Source organism: Vipera berus (assembly GCF_964194415.1).
Source record: "Vipera berus genome assembly, chromosome: 6".
Taxonomy (NCBI): domain Eukaryota; kingdom Metazoa; phylum Chordata; class Lepidosauria; order Squamata; family Viperidae; genus Vipera; species Vipera berus.
In genome coordinates this window covers 51,370,556-51,385,117 of record NC_138208.1, presented here as the reverse complement: position 1 = coordinate 51,385,117, position 14,562 = coordinate 51,370,556, and the positions used below count along the sequence as shown (strand labels likewise).

The following is a 14,562-nucleotide window of genomic DNA, read 5'->3' as shown; positions in this document are numbered from 1 at the left end:
TAGCAGTTTGTCTCCTTTATGGCTGATAACATTGCATTTTAAGATTTAAACATCTGTCTTGGTTTTTAGCCCTAGGGTGTTTTATCTACTGATGAAATAGGTTTATGTACTAGAAAAAAAAGTAGACTAGTATATATTGTTCTCAAAATCAGTTCACTCTACTTTAGTATAGCTGCTTTGTATGCAATGTTCACTCATAAGAACTAACAGAAAGCCTTAGATGTTATCACTATCAGATTAGATTTTAATGTGCAGTAAGGTTCAAATCTTTAATTATGGAAACAAACCTTACATTCCAGGAGTACTTGTGCACTATTGAATTCAAATATTGAAAAAGTTATATTATCTGATTGGAAGGCATACCTGAAACATGCCTGAACAACTAAGTAAGTGAGCTTCAAATCTTGGCTAACTATCTATTTTTTCCTATCCTCATTTGAAAAGATGCATTCCTCTACAGAATGTTAAATTAAAAAACAAATAAAGAGGTGAAAGATTATTGGTGCTGTTTTATGCATGCTGTCTCCCATTTAAATTTTAGCCTTTCTAGATGGAGGAGAAAAAAAATTCATTTGAAAATTTCAGAGTATTGAGGGCAATAGAAGAAGGGGACGACAGAGAATGAGGTTGATAGATGGAGTCACTGAAGCAGTAGGCGTGAGTTTAAATGGACTCCGAAAGATGGTAGAGGACAGGAAGGCCTGGAGGAATGTTGTCCATGGCGTCAGTGATGGGTCAGACACGACTTCACAACTAACAACAACATACATCAGTGTTTCTTAACCTTGGCAAGTTTAAGACATGTGGAGTTCATCTCCCAGAATTCCCCAGCCTGCTATACATCAAAAGATTCAGCTTCCTAAATGTTTCAGGAAGAGGTGATTTGTTTATGCTAATAAGTTTTATGGAATGATTTTCAATGCACTGCATAGCCTAATGTTTATAGAAATATTCTTAGTACATTCATATAATTATGTTTATACAGAACAGAGAAAGAATAGAAATTGAAGGCAACGTGATAGTTGCTTTTTCTTACTGATGATATGCTGCTAAAGTGTTTCTATTATTACTGATGTGCTGTCAAAGTAAGTGTACAGTATATGTACTTAGTGATGACGCTTTAAGATTACACAGAGATATAGTTATATTTCCATTTAAAAAAATGACCCTTTGATCTTACTTTTGTGAATTGTCAAAATGTTGAAGGTAATTTCCTCTGTCAATGGTTGTAATTTGCCTGTTGAATTTGTTTTTCTTAGGACTGATTAATGCACTGCTCTCCTCACTGTCATTTGTAGAATATTGAGTATTCTTTTGTCTGCATATTTGATTTTTGTCTATTTCTGGAACCGTCATGAAGGAGTTAATAGGCTCAGTGTGAGTAGGGCCAGAAGTAATCCATCTTTCAGGCATATTCAATGAGTCCTGCTTATTTTCTTTTACACCCGAGGTAAAGAAGTTATTTTTCTCTATGAAGTCTTGAGTCAAATGATCTGCCTGTTTTTTTGCTTCTTCTGTCTTTGTAATGTTTAGAACTCCATTCTCATGTGCATAGCGATGTTCAGTACTAAGTTTCATCACCTTTTTAAAATACCAACACTGGAGCTGTACAGAGTCTTCTGAAAATTTATCTCTGGAAAAGGAATAGTTTAAACATATCTATTACTAAATAACAACAACAACAACAACAACAACAACAACAACAATTTATTTCAGGCATACAGCTCTCCCAGAGTGGTTTATAAGTTTAATAACATGAAAATGCATTATGTATATATTAGCTAATTGTTTTTCTAAATATATCTTAAAATAATAATAAAAAACATCAATATATCTTAAAATACAACTCTAGTGAAATAGTTATCACCCTAGAGAGCTTTACTGATAAACTCTTATATTCTGGCCAAGACAGATTAGTTGCTGTTTTTGGTGGGCCAGCAAGTAAGGCTTTGACAATATCTAGAAAAGAACTTGCTTTGGGGGTCAATCCATTGAAAGTGACATTGTAACTTTTCATTGAGAACTCTGCCACTTTGAGGCATCCATGGGATATCACAATACATATAGGGAAAAAAGCTAAGATTTTCATTGAAATTCTACAATGCTGCTGATGTCTGACATTCTTTTTCTATACCCCTCCTAGGTGCTACTGATGCCCAATCACAATTACTGTGATCTGAGATAAAATTTAGCATTAAATATGATTTAATTTTTAATTAGAGCATTAATATATTAATATAATATATAATATATTATATTATATATTTAAATTTAATATTAATTAAATATCAATACTAATTAAAATTAGTATATTAAATATTATATATTTAAATATATGACATATAAATATATATTTATTTTATGTGAATTAGATAATTATTTTATTTCAAACAAATCAACATATCTTCATTTAACAGGAAAGCATGAACAACTTAAATACTATATACTATATTGTTTTCCAACTTAAGAGAGAACAAATGTTTGTCTTCTGAGCAGAATGCTTTGCAGAGAAGAAAATTCAGTTGAAAGACACACACACACACACACACACACAGAGGGAGCATACGTGTGTGTGTATATCTCTACAAAGAATAAAAGCCATGGCAAATAAATAATACAGTAATATTATGTAATTCTATATAACTGGGTGTATCTGCTAATATTCTTATTGCTCCTTCTTTCTTGTAAAAAGCCTTTAAACTTCATAAAGAGTTTTAATGTTTATATTTCTTCAGTTTCAATTCCTTTTATAAGCTTTTTATGTCATTTTCACCTGTTTAAATTGTGAGTGTTTAAAAGGGTTTCAGCTTCCATTAGGGTCTTTTATTTCCAGCCCACTGTACAAGGGCCTGTTGAAAGCCAAAACACTGAAACAGAAGTACATTTTTGCATAGCTGTTTTCAAGCAGGTGTCGGAAGATTAACTGACAGACCTTTTATTAGATCTGAATAATTAATTTTAAAAAGCATATTATTCTTAAACACGAGCACACTTTATGTGAAACCAGGATGGAACATCCCAATTTAGGTATACATCTCTGTTGTAAAAAAAATAATTTAGTAAACATGGCTACGATTATATGTGGCAGTTTACTTACTTCAGGTTGTATCTACAAGGTCTCATTTATTTAAAGAAATGACAAACAGCCAAAATGTTAGTTGGATTAAATACTGTTCTTTAGGAATATAATGTTAAAACTACAATCTTATGGAGACTTTTTAGGGGGAAAAATCCCATTGCGCCTTATGGAAGGCAATTATTAATATTGTTGTTGCATAATCAGCTAATGTTTATACTGGCTTTGAAATTTTTATCCACCTATTGAATCCTTCCCAAAGACCTCAGATAGGTAGATATTGTTGTTTGGCGTTGTTAAAAGTATTGTCCCAGCTGTTTCAAGTAAAGTTCCTTTTGCAATTGACTGATGCAATTGACTAATTTGTCAATCTCAATGGTGTTCAGGAGTGATCCAGATATTTTGGGATTGTATCCAAGGCATTTATTACTATTGGTATTATCTTTTCTTTCTTTTGCTATAGTAGTTCTACTTCTATTTCCAGGTTTTTGTATTTTGTGATTTTCTCCACGTACTGCAACATTCACCATGTTTTGTCTTTCTTATTAATAATAGTTAAGTCTGGAATATTCTATAGCAGGTGCTTGTCTGCTTGAATTCTAAAATCTAGATCAGACATGTCAAACTTGCGACATCACATGATGTGCAACTTATCAGAGCTTTTTCTTCATTGATAGCAATGGGGTGGGCGCAGTTTTGGGATGACGCCTCCAGCCTGCGGGCTGGAAGTTTGACATCCCCGATGTAGATTATGATTGTTATGGTTCATTGCATAGTCAGCCAGATGATTAAACTGGATTTGACACTTTTATCCACCTACTGAGTCCTTCTTGAGGACCTGGGATAGGCGGATGTTGTTATATTTATACCCTACCTTTTATATACACTATATAAGTCAAGGCAGTAAGCACATTTCATTAAAATATACACACCTATATTTTGCCATTCATTTTGTTTAGAATTTTTGTTACATTTTTTAAAAGCAAATTTGGGTACAGTTTTGAAAAAAAATACAAGCAAATAATCTTGGTCACCTTTTTGGATAAGTGCTTCTTCTAATTTCCAAATACAATATCTATACATCAATGATTTTCAATTAACTCACATATTCAGCTATTTTTTTTAAAAAAAACTAGCAGTTTTTGTATGACATATCACAGACATGATCTCAAGAAAAACACTGTTTTGTAAAACTTTTCAATAAAAAAAAGGAAAAAAAGAAAAACACTAGAATGAATTTAAACAGCATAGGTAACTTCTTGTTACCAAACTGTCACATTAAACAACACCTCCCTTATTGAAATTCCAATCTACTACTGTCAAGATAGAGCAGATTAGGAAACCAACACCAAGTAAGTCCCTACTATTTTCATTGTAAGTTTTAGCAATGGAATATTGCAGTGCTGAATAAGCTTCTCCTCCCTCTCCATTTATCTTTTTGTGAACTAAGGAGCAGCTTGTCTGAGATGTTTATTCATATTACATTCTTTCCTGAGGCTCACCCTACCTTTATCTGACTGTTGCCTTGCTAGCAGTTCTTCCTCCTGACCCTCCTGACCATTGCTTCTACCATCTATAAATACAATTTCTTTACAGAGTATTTTTATGCAGAAAGGTGATATTACAAGATGACTGAAATGTTTTGAATAAGCACTTTAAAGGTTTTCTTTATGGATTTTTCAACAATTATTCAGCTTCTGTTTTCATTCAATTTGTACATTTGCCCATGTATGCTCTATATAGGCACTATACACTTACAATTGAACATGTAGGAATTTCATACCTATAATATGCAACATATAGTAGTTGCACATATTTCAATATTCTTGAAATAGATTTAGCACTAATTAAGCTTTTTAAGTAGGGTTACTAGATCCAGGCTGCAAAAATCCAGACGACTACAGATATTAGCAAAAAATTACAATCCACCTATTTTCTGATATCTAGGAGTCTTCCAGATTTTTGCAGTTCAGATTGACAAGACTTCATTAAGAGTCATTAATTTAGTATCCATGTAATTAATTCTAATGGTTAGCGAATATAAAACAATAGAAATGAAGAAAGATTACTTTATTTCATGTAAATCTATGAAGGGTATATCCATCTGATTAGATTTCTAAAAGGTGTCAGAAACCATTAATAATCAATAAAAACTTAAAATAGACTTTCATCAGTTTTCTACCATATTGTTATTCCAATGTATATATTGTCAAATCAATAATAAGCAACAGGGAACAAAAAACTTGAAAATTATTTTCTTGAAATTAATTGTAAATACTTACAATCTAGTTGTAGCTTTTTTGTTGAGCGATACAATTTCTTGAATCTGAGCTTGACAAAATGCTGCAAATGTTTCTGACTTCAAGGCTTTTTCATAAACTTTTTTTGCATCACAACTTACATTTTCATCATTAAGAATTTTCAAAGTGGGCAAATTTTTCAGTAAGGAGCATCTTTAAAAGGACACAGAAACCATAATTTTAGCACAAGTTAGCTTTAGGAAGCATGTTACATAGAAAATCCATGACTACAACCTCAAAACACAAAGGCAGCAATGTCTTAATCAAACAGAAATTGGCATTTTAAAAGGAGAATAATAATGGGGTTAAATACTGCTGATAATGCTTGCTTCTCCAGCTGAAAGTGGCACCTTGATGTTGGAGCTAGTCCAATTATTAAATAAACCCTTGTTTATTTATGAGATTTTTGTATATCAGGTAACTGAAGGGATGTCACACAGAAGAAAGATACAATATGTTCTCTATCATCTCAGATTGCAGGAAATGGGATGTCTAAAGTTAAACAGATGAATGTTTTCCTCACAGCAAAAACAGTTTAATAATGGACCCAATTAACTAAGGAGATGGTGGACTCCCCTTCATGGATGTGTTCAAACAGATGTTAGTTAGACATTTGTTGAGGATATTTTACATAGGATTCCTACAGATGATACAAAGTGAGTTGCATTTGATGGTCTATGGCAGGAGTGTCAAACTGCTGGCCCATGGGCCGGATGCGTCACACAGAAGCCGTGCCCCCCCCCCATTGCCGGCAATGGCAAAACAGTCCTGATACGTTGCACAAAGTCATGTGCTTTTGTGAGTTTGACATGTCTGGCCTATGGAATTATTTCCAATGATGATTCTGTAAGGATTAAATAAAAATAACCTACCTAACAGTGTCAATAGGAGAACACAATTCAGAAAAAGGAAATGGAAAAAAATCCTATTCAGTCCAATATATTTCACGGAAAGGATTTACAGATTAGGGAATATTTTTTTGAACTAAACCCTTTTTACCTCCAGTCTAGCTTGAATAGACCCTTATGCCAAGTTTTACAATTAATTATTAAAGAAAATATAGACAAAATCTGGCCAAGAATTCCAAATAATTGAATTGAAAAATAAGCACATATTTAAGCTCCACAAAGTTAACATGATGGATTCAAATTTTGGCTGACTTATATACCTTCTTCAATATATATCATTAGAATCATAATTCCATTTTACATCAGAACAAAAAAATTAAATCTAAAATCTGCATTTCCTTTTTACAAGTGCATACATGTCAGATGGTAATGTTAAATGAATAACTGTGAATATGTCTGGAGATATTGGAGACAATGTTGAATAACGAGATATTCAAAAGGTGCCATATCAAGTTGATTAATGTTGGAAACTATGGTTTCTTAGAGCCATGGGATCTTAGATCTAGTTTTTCCAGCTGGGTTTCTGCTAGTGAAGGCTGAATCAATATTTCATTTAGTGAAAACTTCCTAGTGAATATTCTGTCACTTAAGAGGTTCTATTAATCATTACTCAAATGAAACATATTCCCCATAGGAATGCTCAAACAGATCTTAGGGTTTAATTTCCAAAAAGTGATTTCTCAGTATTTCAGCTTCTTCAGTATTATCACTGGCTAGACATGAAAGTAAGAAACCAATTGGGAACTTTTACAAGTAATTCCTTTGTTGGTATCATGGGGTTATGTAAAGTTCATTGAAACATATTGCTTGAAGTTATAGTCAATGCTGAATTCAACAAATCCATAATTTATCCCATTAGATAAATTAATCTTTCTCTGATCATGAAAACTCAAATGGCCAAGCAGTGTGGGAGGATCTTGATGACTCTGGAATTTCAAGAGTTATTTTAAACTGAATTAAGGTGGAATAGTAATTATACACCAATTAAAAATACATCAATTTAAGAACAATGTGCCAATTAAAAATATTCCTCTACTTCCTCTTTTGTTATTTGCAAGAAATCAGTACTATTTAATGGAGAAGGAGTTTTGATTCCGTGGTTTAAAGGTTTTCAAGGTTTATTTAATATTTTCTAACTTTGCAATCAGTAATGAAATTCCTAAGCACATATGCACAGCTAAAATGACTAAGTTTAGAAAAATAGATTTTGAAAACTGTGTTAGCCAATCTCAGTGGGGAAAAGAGATAATGGAAAAATAATCCAGAACATTTGGAAGCATAAGTATAAACAAACTGTAAAGCTAAATGAGGAAAATGGCAGAAGACCAATCCAGCTGCAAAAAAAAGAACTCTGAATTATTTGAGAAATGGAAATGAAAATAAACAGGAACTTAATACAGGGCAAGTTATTAAGAATAGATTCTATTTATTATTACTAATGCTTCCACTTAAAAATAATTTGTAAAGTACTTAAGGCTGCTAATCATCTGACAATTTGTATTTCAATCTTACTAGTTAATACTGAACTGGACAGAATTGATACAAAAGAAGGTTACCGTTGTAGCAAAACAGAAATGGAAGTTCTAAGTCTTTAAAAACTCAAAATGAGTTGATTTTTACTTCCCATTTCCTACCTTCTACAATTAGCCTAGCATCCTCCCACTGCCCCCCCCTCAAAAAAAAAACAAAGGAAGAAAATAAATATAAGATGTTGAAAATGTATGATTATTCCAATCCAAGATTATGTTGGACAGCTATCAGATCAGACTGAGCTAAAGTAAATTTAAATATAGGAGAGTGAATCTATTATGAGTGTCTTAACAAAGCTTAGATGCATATTAAGTATAACTGAAAAGAGAATTAACACCCAACTATGAATAAATCAATGGATAGAATATGAAAAATATGATTAAAATGGGATAATTTTAAAAGGTTAGGAAACAAAACAAAACAAAACAAATGTATAGCAACCCAATAGAAATTGAATTTTGTTATACATATTTAATACAATTTGAGCTTAATTTGTTTAAAATATTCTCATCAAAGCAGAGATCAAGCATAAGTTGTTCCAACTTTTCTATTAACAGAAAATAATAAAATATAATTAGTGTGAAATAAAAACAACACAAATATTAATGCTGGTGATAATAAGCATATGTAGTTTCTAAAGAAGGAAAATGTAAATAATTCCATGTACTCTGCCATTAGGTATTTAATATAGTTAGCTAATAAACAAGACAAAAGTAAAACAAAACCCTTGGCTTTTCTGAAGTTTGCACATGTTGGTAATTCTAAACTATCCCCAGTAATTGTATAACTATGATTATAGTTGTAAGAATAATATGAATTAATATGCTCTCATTAATACTTCATAACTATTTTAGGCTGCCAGTGATAGAACCCTGAAAAGTAAGTGCAACTGATATTTTTTCCATCCTACAGGACTATCAGTTTTTGATAATTACAGAAACCAACCACAACTGTTAACAGGTTGTTATATTTTTACCTTAAATTCATATTTTACCATAAACCTCTCCAGAAAAAGGCTATTGCTACATCAGATCCCCTTCATGGATTAATGCCTTCTCGTGGCAAAGGGGCTTGCATAATTCAATGAAGCTATGAGCTATGGCGTGTAGGGCCACCCAAGATGGACAGGTTATAGCAGAGAGTTCTGACAAAACATGATCCACTAGAGAAGGAAATGGCAACCCACTCCAGTATCTTTGCCATGAAAACCCTATGAACAGTACCAAAAGTCAAAATGATATGACACTGGAAGATGAGCCCCTCAGGTCAGAAGATGTCCAATATGCTACTGGGGAAGAGCAGAGGGCTAGTACTAGTAGCGCCAGAAAGAATGAAGCAACTGGGCCAAAGCTGAAAGGACGCTCAGCTGTGGATGTATCTGGTGGTGAAAGGAAAGTCCGATGCTGTAAAGATTTTTTCTCCATAGGAACCTGGAATGTAAGATCCATGAATCAAGGCAAGCTAGACGTGGTCAAACAAGAGATGACAAGACTGAACATTGACATCTTAGGAATCAGCGAACTAAAATGAACAGGAATGGGTAAATTTAATTCAGATGACCATCAGGTATACTACTGCGGGCAAGAATCCCTCAGAAGAAATGGAGTAGTCTTCATAGTCAATAAAAGAGTAGGAAAAGCAATCCTGGGATACAATCCCCAAAATGACAGAATGATCTCAGTTCGAATCCAAGGCAAACCATTCAATATCACAATAGTCCAAGTCTATGCCCCAAACACCGGTGGTGAAGAGGATGAAGTTGACCAGTTCTATGAAGCCCTACAGGACCTTATAGAACTAACACCAAAAAATGATGTCCTTATCATCATGGGTGATTGGAATGCTAAAGTAGGAAGCCAAAAGATAACCGGAATAACAGGCAAGTTTGGCCTTGGAGTACAAAATGAAGCAGGGCACAGGGTGATAGAATTTTGTCAAGAGAATATGATGGTCATAGCAAACACTCTTTTCCAACAACCCAAGAGATGGCTCTCCACATGGACATCACCAGACGGTCAACACAGAAATCAGATTGACTATGTGCTCTGCAGCCAAAGATAGAGAAGCTCTATACAGTCAGTAAAAACAAGACCAGGAGCTGACTGTGGCTCAGACCATGAGCTTCTTCTTGCAAAGTTTAGGCTTAAACTGAGGAAAGGAGGGAAAAGCACTAGGCCACCCAGGTATTCCCTGTAGAATATACAGTAGAGGTGACAAATAGATTTAAGGAATTAGATCTGATAGACAGAGTGCCTGAAAAACTATGGACAGAGGTTCGCAACATTGCACAAGAGGTAGCAACTAAAACCATCCCAAAGAAAAAGAAATGCAAGAAAGCAAAATGGCTGTCTGAGGAAGCTTTGCAAATAGCTGAGGAAAGGAGGGAAGCAAAAGGCAAGGGAGAAAAAGAAAGATACGCCCAATTGAATGCAGAATTCCAGAGAATAGCTAGAAGAGATAATAATGCCTTCTTAAATGAACAGTGCAAAGAAATAGAAGAAAACAATAGAATAGGGAGGACTAGAGATCTCTTCAAGAAAATTGGAGAGATGAAGGCAACGTTTCATTCAAAAATGGTCATGATAAAGGACCAAAATGGCAGGGACGTAACAGAGGCAGAAGAGATTAAGAAGAGGTGGCAAAATTACACAGAAGAATTATACAAGAACGAGCTTAACGTCCCTAATAACCACGATGAGGTGCTCACTGACCTTGAGCCAGACATCCTAGAATGTGAAGTGAAGTGGGCCTTAGAAAAGCTGAGCAACAAGAAAGCTAGTGGAGGTGACAATATTCCAGCTGAGCTATTCAAAATCTTAAAAGACGAGGCAGTAAAAGTGCTACACTCAATTTGCCAGCATATTTGGAAAACTCAACAGTGGCCACAGGATTGGAAAAGATCAGTTTACATTCCAATTCCAAAGAAAGGCAGTGCCAAAGAATGTTCAAACTATCGCACCATTGCACTCATTTCACATGCTAGTAAAATTATGCTTAAAATCCTACAAGCTAGACTCCAGCACTACGTGGATCGAGAACTACCAGAAGTACAGGCAGGATTTCAAAAAGGCAGAGGAACTAGACATCAAATTGTCAACATACGCTGGATCATGGAGAAAGCTAGAGAGTTCCAGAAAAACATCTACTTCTGCTTCATTGACTATGTTAAAGCCTTTGATTGTGTGGATCACAACAAACTGTGGCAAGTTCTTAAAGAGATGGGAGTACCAGACCATCTTATTTGTCTCTTGAGAAATCTATATGCGGATCAAGAAGCAACAGTGAGAACTGGACACGGAACCACTGATTGGTTCAAAATTGGGAAAGGAGTCCAGCAAGGCTATACAGTATACTGTCACCCTGCCTATTTAACTTATATGCAGAGCACATCATGAGAAAGGCAGGGCTAGATGAATCAAAAGTTGGAATTAAGATTGCCAGGAGAAATATCAACAACCTAAGATATGCAGATGATAGCACTCTAATGGCAGAAAGTGAAGAAGTACTAAAGAGCCTCTTGTTGCGGGTGAAGAAGGAGAGTGCAAAAGTTGGGTTGAAACTTAACATTAAGAAAACCAAGTTCATGGCATCCGGCCCTCTCAATTCCTGGCAAATAGATGGGGAAGAAATGGAGGTAGTGGCAGATTTTATTTTCCTGAGCTCCAAGATCACTGCAGATGGGGACTGTAGTCAAGAAATTAAAAGACGCTTGCTCCTGGGGATGAAAGCCATGGCAAATCTAGACAGCACACTAAAAAGCAGAGATATCACCCTGTCAACAAAAGTGCATATAGTTAAGGCTATGGTCTTCCCAGTTGCAATGTATGGCAGTGAAAGTTGGACCATAAGAAAGGCTGAGCGCCAAAGAATTGAGGCCTTTGAACTATGGTGCTGGAGAAGACTCTTGCGAGTCCCTTGGACTGCAAGGCGATCAAACCGGTCAGTCCTAGAGGAGATCAACCCTGACTGCTCTTTAGAAGGCCAGATCCTGAAGTTGTGATGGGGGCTTCCCGATACTCCCATGTAACACCTCTACTCCGCGAGCTGCATTGGCTTCCGGTTGCCCTTCGGGTGAGATTCAAGGTGCTGGTGATGACCTATAAAGCCCTTAATGGCTTGGGTCCAGGTTATCTGAGGGAACACCTGCTGCCGGCATCAAGCTCCCTTCGTCCCGTGCGCTCCCACAGGGAGGGCTTTTGCAGGATACCACCGATTAAGGAATGCTGGCGGGTTATTCCTAGGGGAAGAGCGTTCTCTGTGGGTATGCCTGCCCTCTGGAATGATTTACCCGTGGAACTTAGGACCACCCCCGATCTGCGTTCATTTCGCCGGGACCTGAAAACCTGGTTTTTCAATCTATCAGGCCTGGACTGAAGGGGTTTTAGCTTTTTAAATATTGTTTTAATTGGGCTTAATTAATTTAATGTATTTTAATTCTATATTATCTTTTATATTGTATTTTATGCTGCCCTGTAAACCGCCCTGAGTCTTTCGGGAATAGGGCCGTATAGAAATTTAATTAATTAAATAAATAAATAAATAAATACTTTGGCCACCTAATGAGAAGTCAGGACTCACTGGAGAAGAGCCTAATGCTGGGAAAGGTTGAGGGCAAGAGAAGAAGGGGACGACAGAGAATGAGGTGGCTGGATGGAGTCACTGAAGCAGTAGGCGTGAGTTTAAATGGACTCCAGAAGATGGTAGAGGACAGGATGGCCTGGAGGAACGTTGTCCATAGGGTCGCAATGGGTCAGACACGACTTCGCAGCTAACAACAACAAACAATAATAATAAAAAAAGTTTACTCAAACACAGTCAGGGGCATCCAGAGCATTTTTTCTAAAATATTGGGGGGGGGGGAAAGTAGGGCTTATTCTCCTGTGAAAAAGAATCATGGCTGCCATTTGGGGGATCAAGGGTTCCAAGAGTTATTATTATTTTTTTAACCAACAGTTTCCATGACTTGAAAAAGACTGAAAACCCCTGATGAAACCTACTTCTATAAAACATAAAATAAGTGAAAATATTTGGGAAGATGAAAAGACTTTGCCAATGTTTATCCTATAATGTAATCAGTTCCATTATTGGAATATTAATATAAATTAACTAAAACCACTATTGTTCTATTAATATATCAATAATAATATTAAATGCTGTATAAAGCTATCCACTTGTTTATAAAAATATATTCAGATCCACTTTCTCTTATCTATTTACCTCCAGTTGTTTTCTTGAAGAAGAGGATTTCCAAGTAGGGATAGTTCCCTTAGGCTATTACAGCCTTCAAGACATTGGATGAGAGTCTTCAGGTCTGCATTTGTTAAGGACAAAACAAATATCAATAATTCTAAATATTTTAACAGGGATCACAATAAATAACTACCAAATACAATGAAATCTTTATGTCTGGGAACACCCTTTCAAGCATTTTTAATGGCTAATGAAATAAAATCCCTAAGTTTTACTTTAGTGTACTCCATTCTAATAATACTGCAATCATTGGAACCACTTTGGTGCAATGTCAACATTCAAAATGCAAGAAATGACATTGGAGGGTTCTAGGTCCTAATTAGGCATATTTTTGTTTCAAATTTAATATTCCATTAAATAGTCTCCTTTTAAAAATCTGTTGGAATCCTAATTGTACAGAAATGCTCTATATACACAATTTATCTTTGAAATACTGACTACTCTTCAGACTCTTTCCTCAACTGACACGTCATTCATCAAGTTTGAAATTTATATGAAGACACTTCAAGATGTAAATAATTAATGAAACAACTGTATGTATAATAGCATTTCTGTAATAATTATTAGCAAAATATATGTACAAAATAATTTTAGGCAAGTGGCTTAACAAAAAATCATTATTTAATCTATTTAATGGATAATTAAACTTAGAATACAGGGAATGGTCTTCTAAGCTGAACAGCAGCATATGATATATTTTAACATATTTATGGAGTGAAGAATGAATCGTGGAATAATCAGAATATTTTCTTCCCACTTTTAAAATGTTCTTAATCAAGATTAAATTTTATCTACTGTATAAGGTCTACTAGTAAGTTAAAAGGATTAAAACCTTGGCTCAATTTCTTTTCACTATAAATATTAGATATTATAGAATACAGGTAGTCCTTGAATTAAAATCACAACTGGAACCAGAGTTTTAGTTGTAAGTCATTGTGGTCATATGTTGAGGCACCCGTGTGACCAAACCTGGCTTTTTAAGCAATTCTTTATCTGTTTTTATGGTGGTGGTTAAGCAAATCATATGGTTGTAAGTCCAAATAACACAGTCATTAAACAAATCCATTCTCTTGAATGGATGTCTTTTGTCAGAACCATAAAAAAATAGTAAATCATGATCATGTGACTGAAGAATGCTGCAATTGGTCATAAATGCAAGCCAGTTGTCAAGTGTTCAAGAAATGGTCATGTGATGGGGGAACACCACCATGTTTAATGATGGATGGAAGTGCTTTACAGGCCATAAAGACCTTTCCAAGGCCTTAACTTCAAATGGTCATTAAGCAAGTGGTCATAAATTAAGGACTACCTGTAAAGTAAACCTCCGCCATGATTAAAGCTAACAGAAATGCTCAATGTTAAAAAATGAACAATGCATGAATCTGGCTGCAAAACTGAACTTTATATATAATGGGAAGAGAAAAATAAGCTTTTAGCCTTTTTGATATATACGTTAGTAATCAAACTCACATATGGTTTAAAATGTGGCACTGGAAAC

The 14,562-nt window shown here is 34.8% G+C and overlaps 1 protein-coding gene across 1 annotated transcript in view; it reads right to left on the bottom strand.

The window, feature by feature from the left end:
* LRRIQ1 (leucine rich repeats and IQ motif containing 1) overlaps nt 1-14,562 on the bottom strand; it is a gene marked incomplete at its 5' end in the record, with an annotated part of 108,918 nt that overhangs the window by 62,084 nt on the left and 32,272 nt on the right. Inside the window, 3 exons of the mRNA XM_081330389.1 lie at nt 1,181-1,633; nt 5,359-5,529; nt 13,032-13,125. Coding sequence (XP_081186515.1) covers nt 1,181-1,633; nt 5,359-5,529; nt 13,032-13,125 — 718 coding nt within the window. The remainder of the gene's footprint in view (nt 1-1,180; nt 1,634-5,358; nt 5,530-13,031; nt 13,126-14,562) is intronic.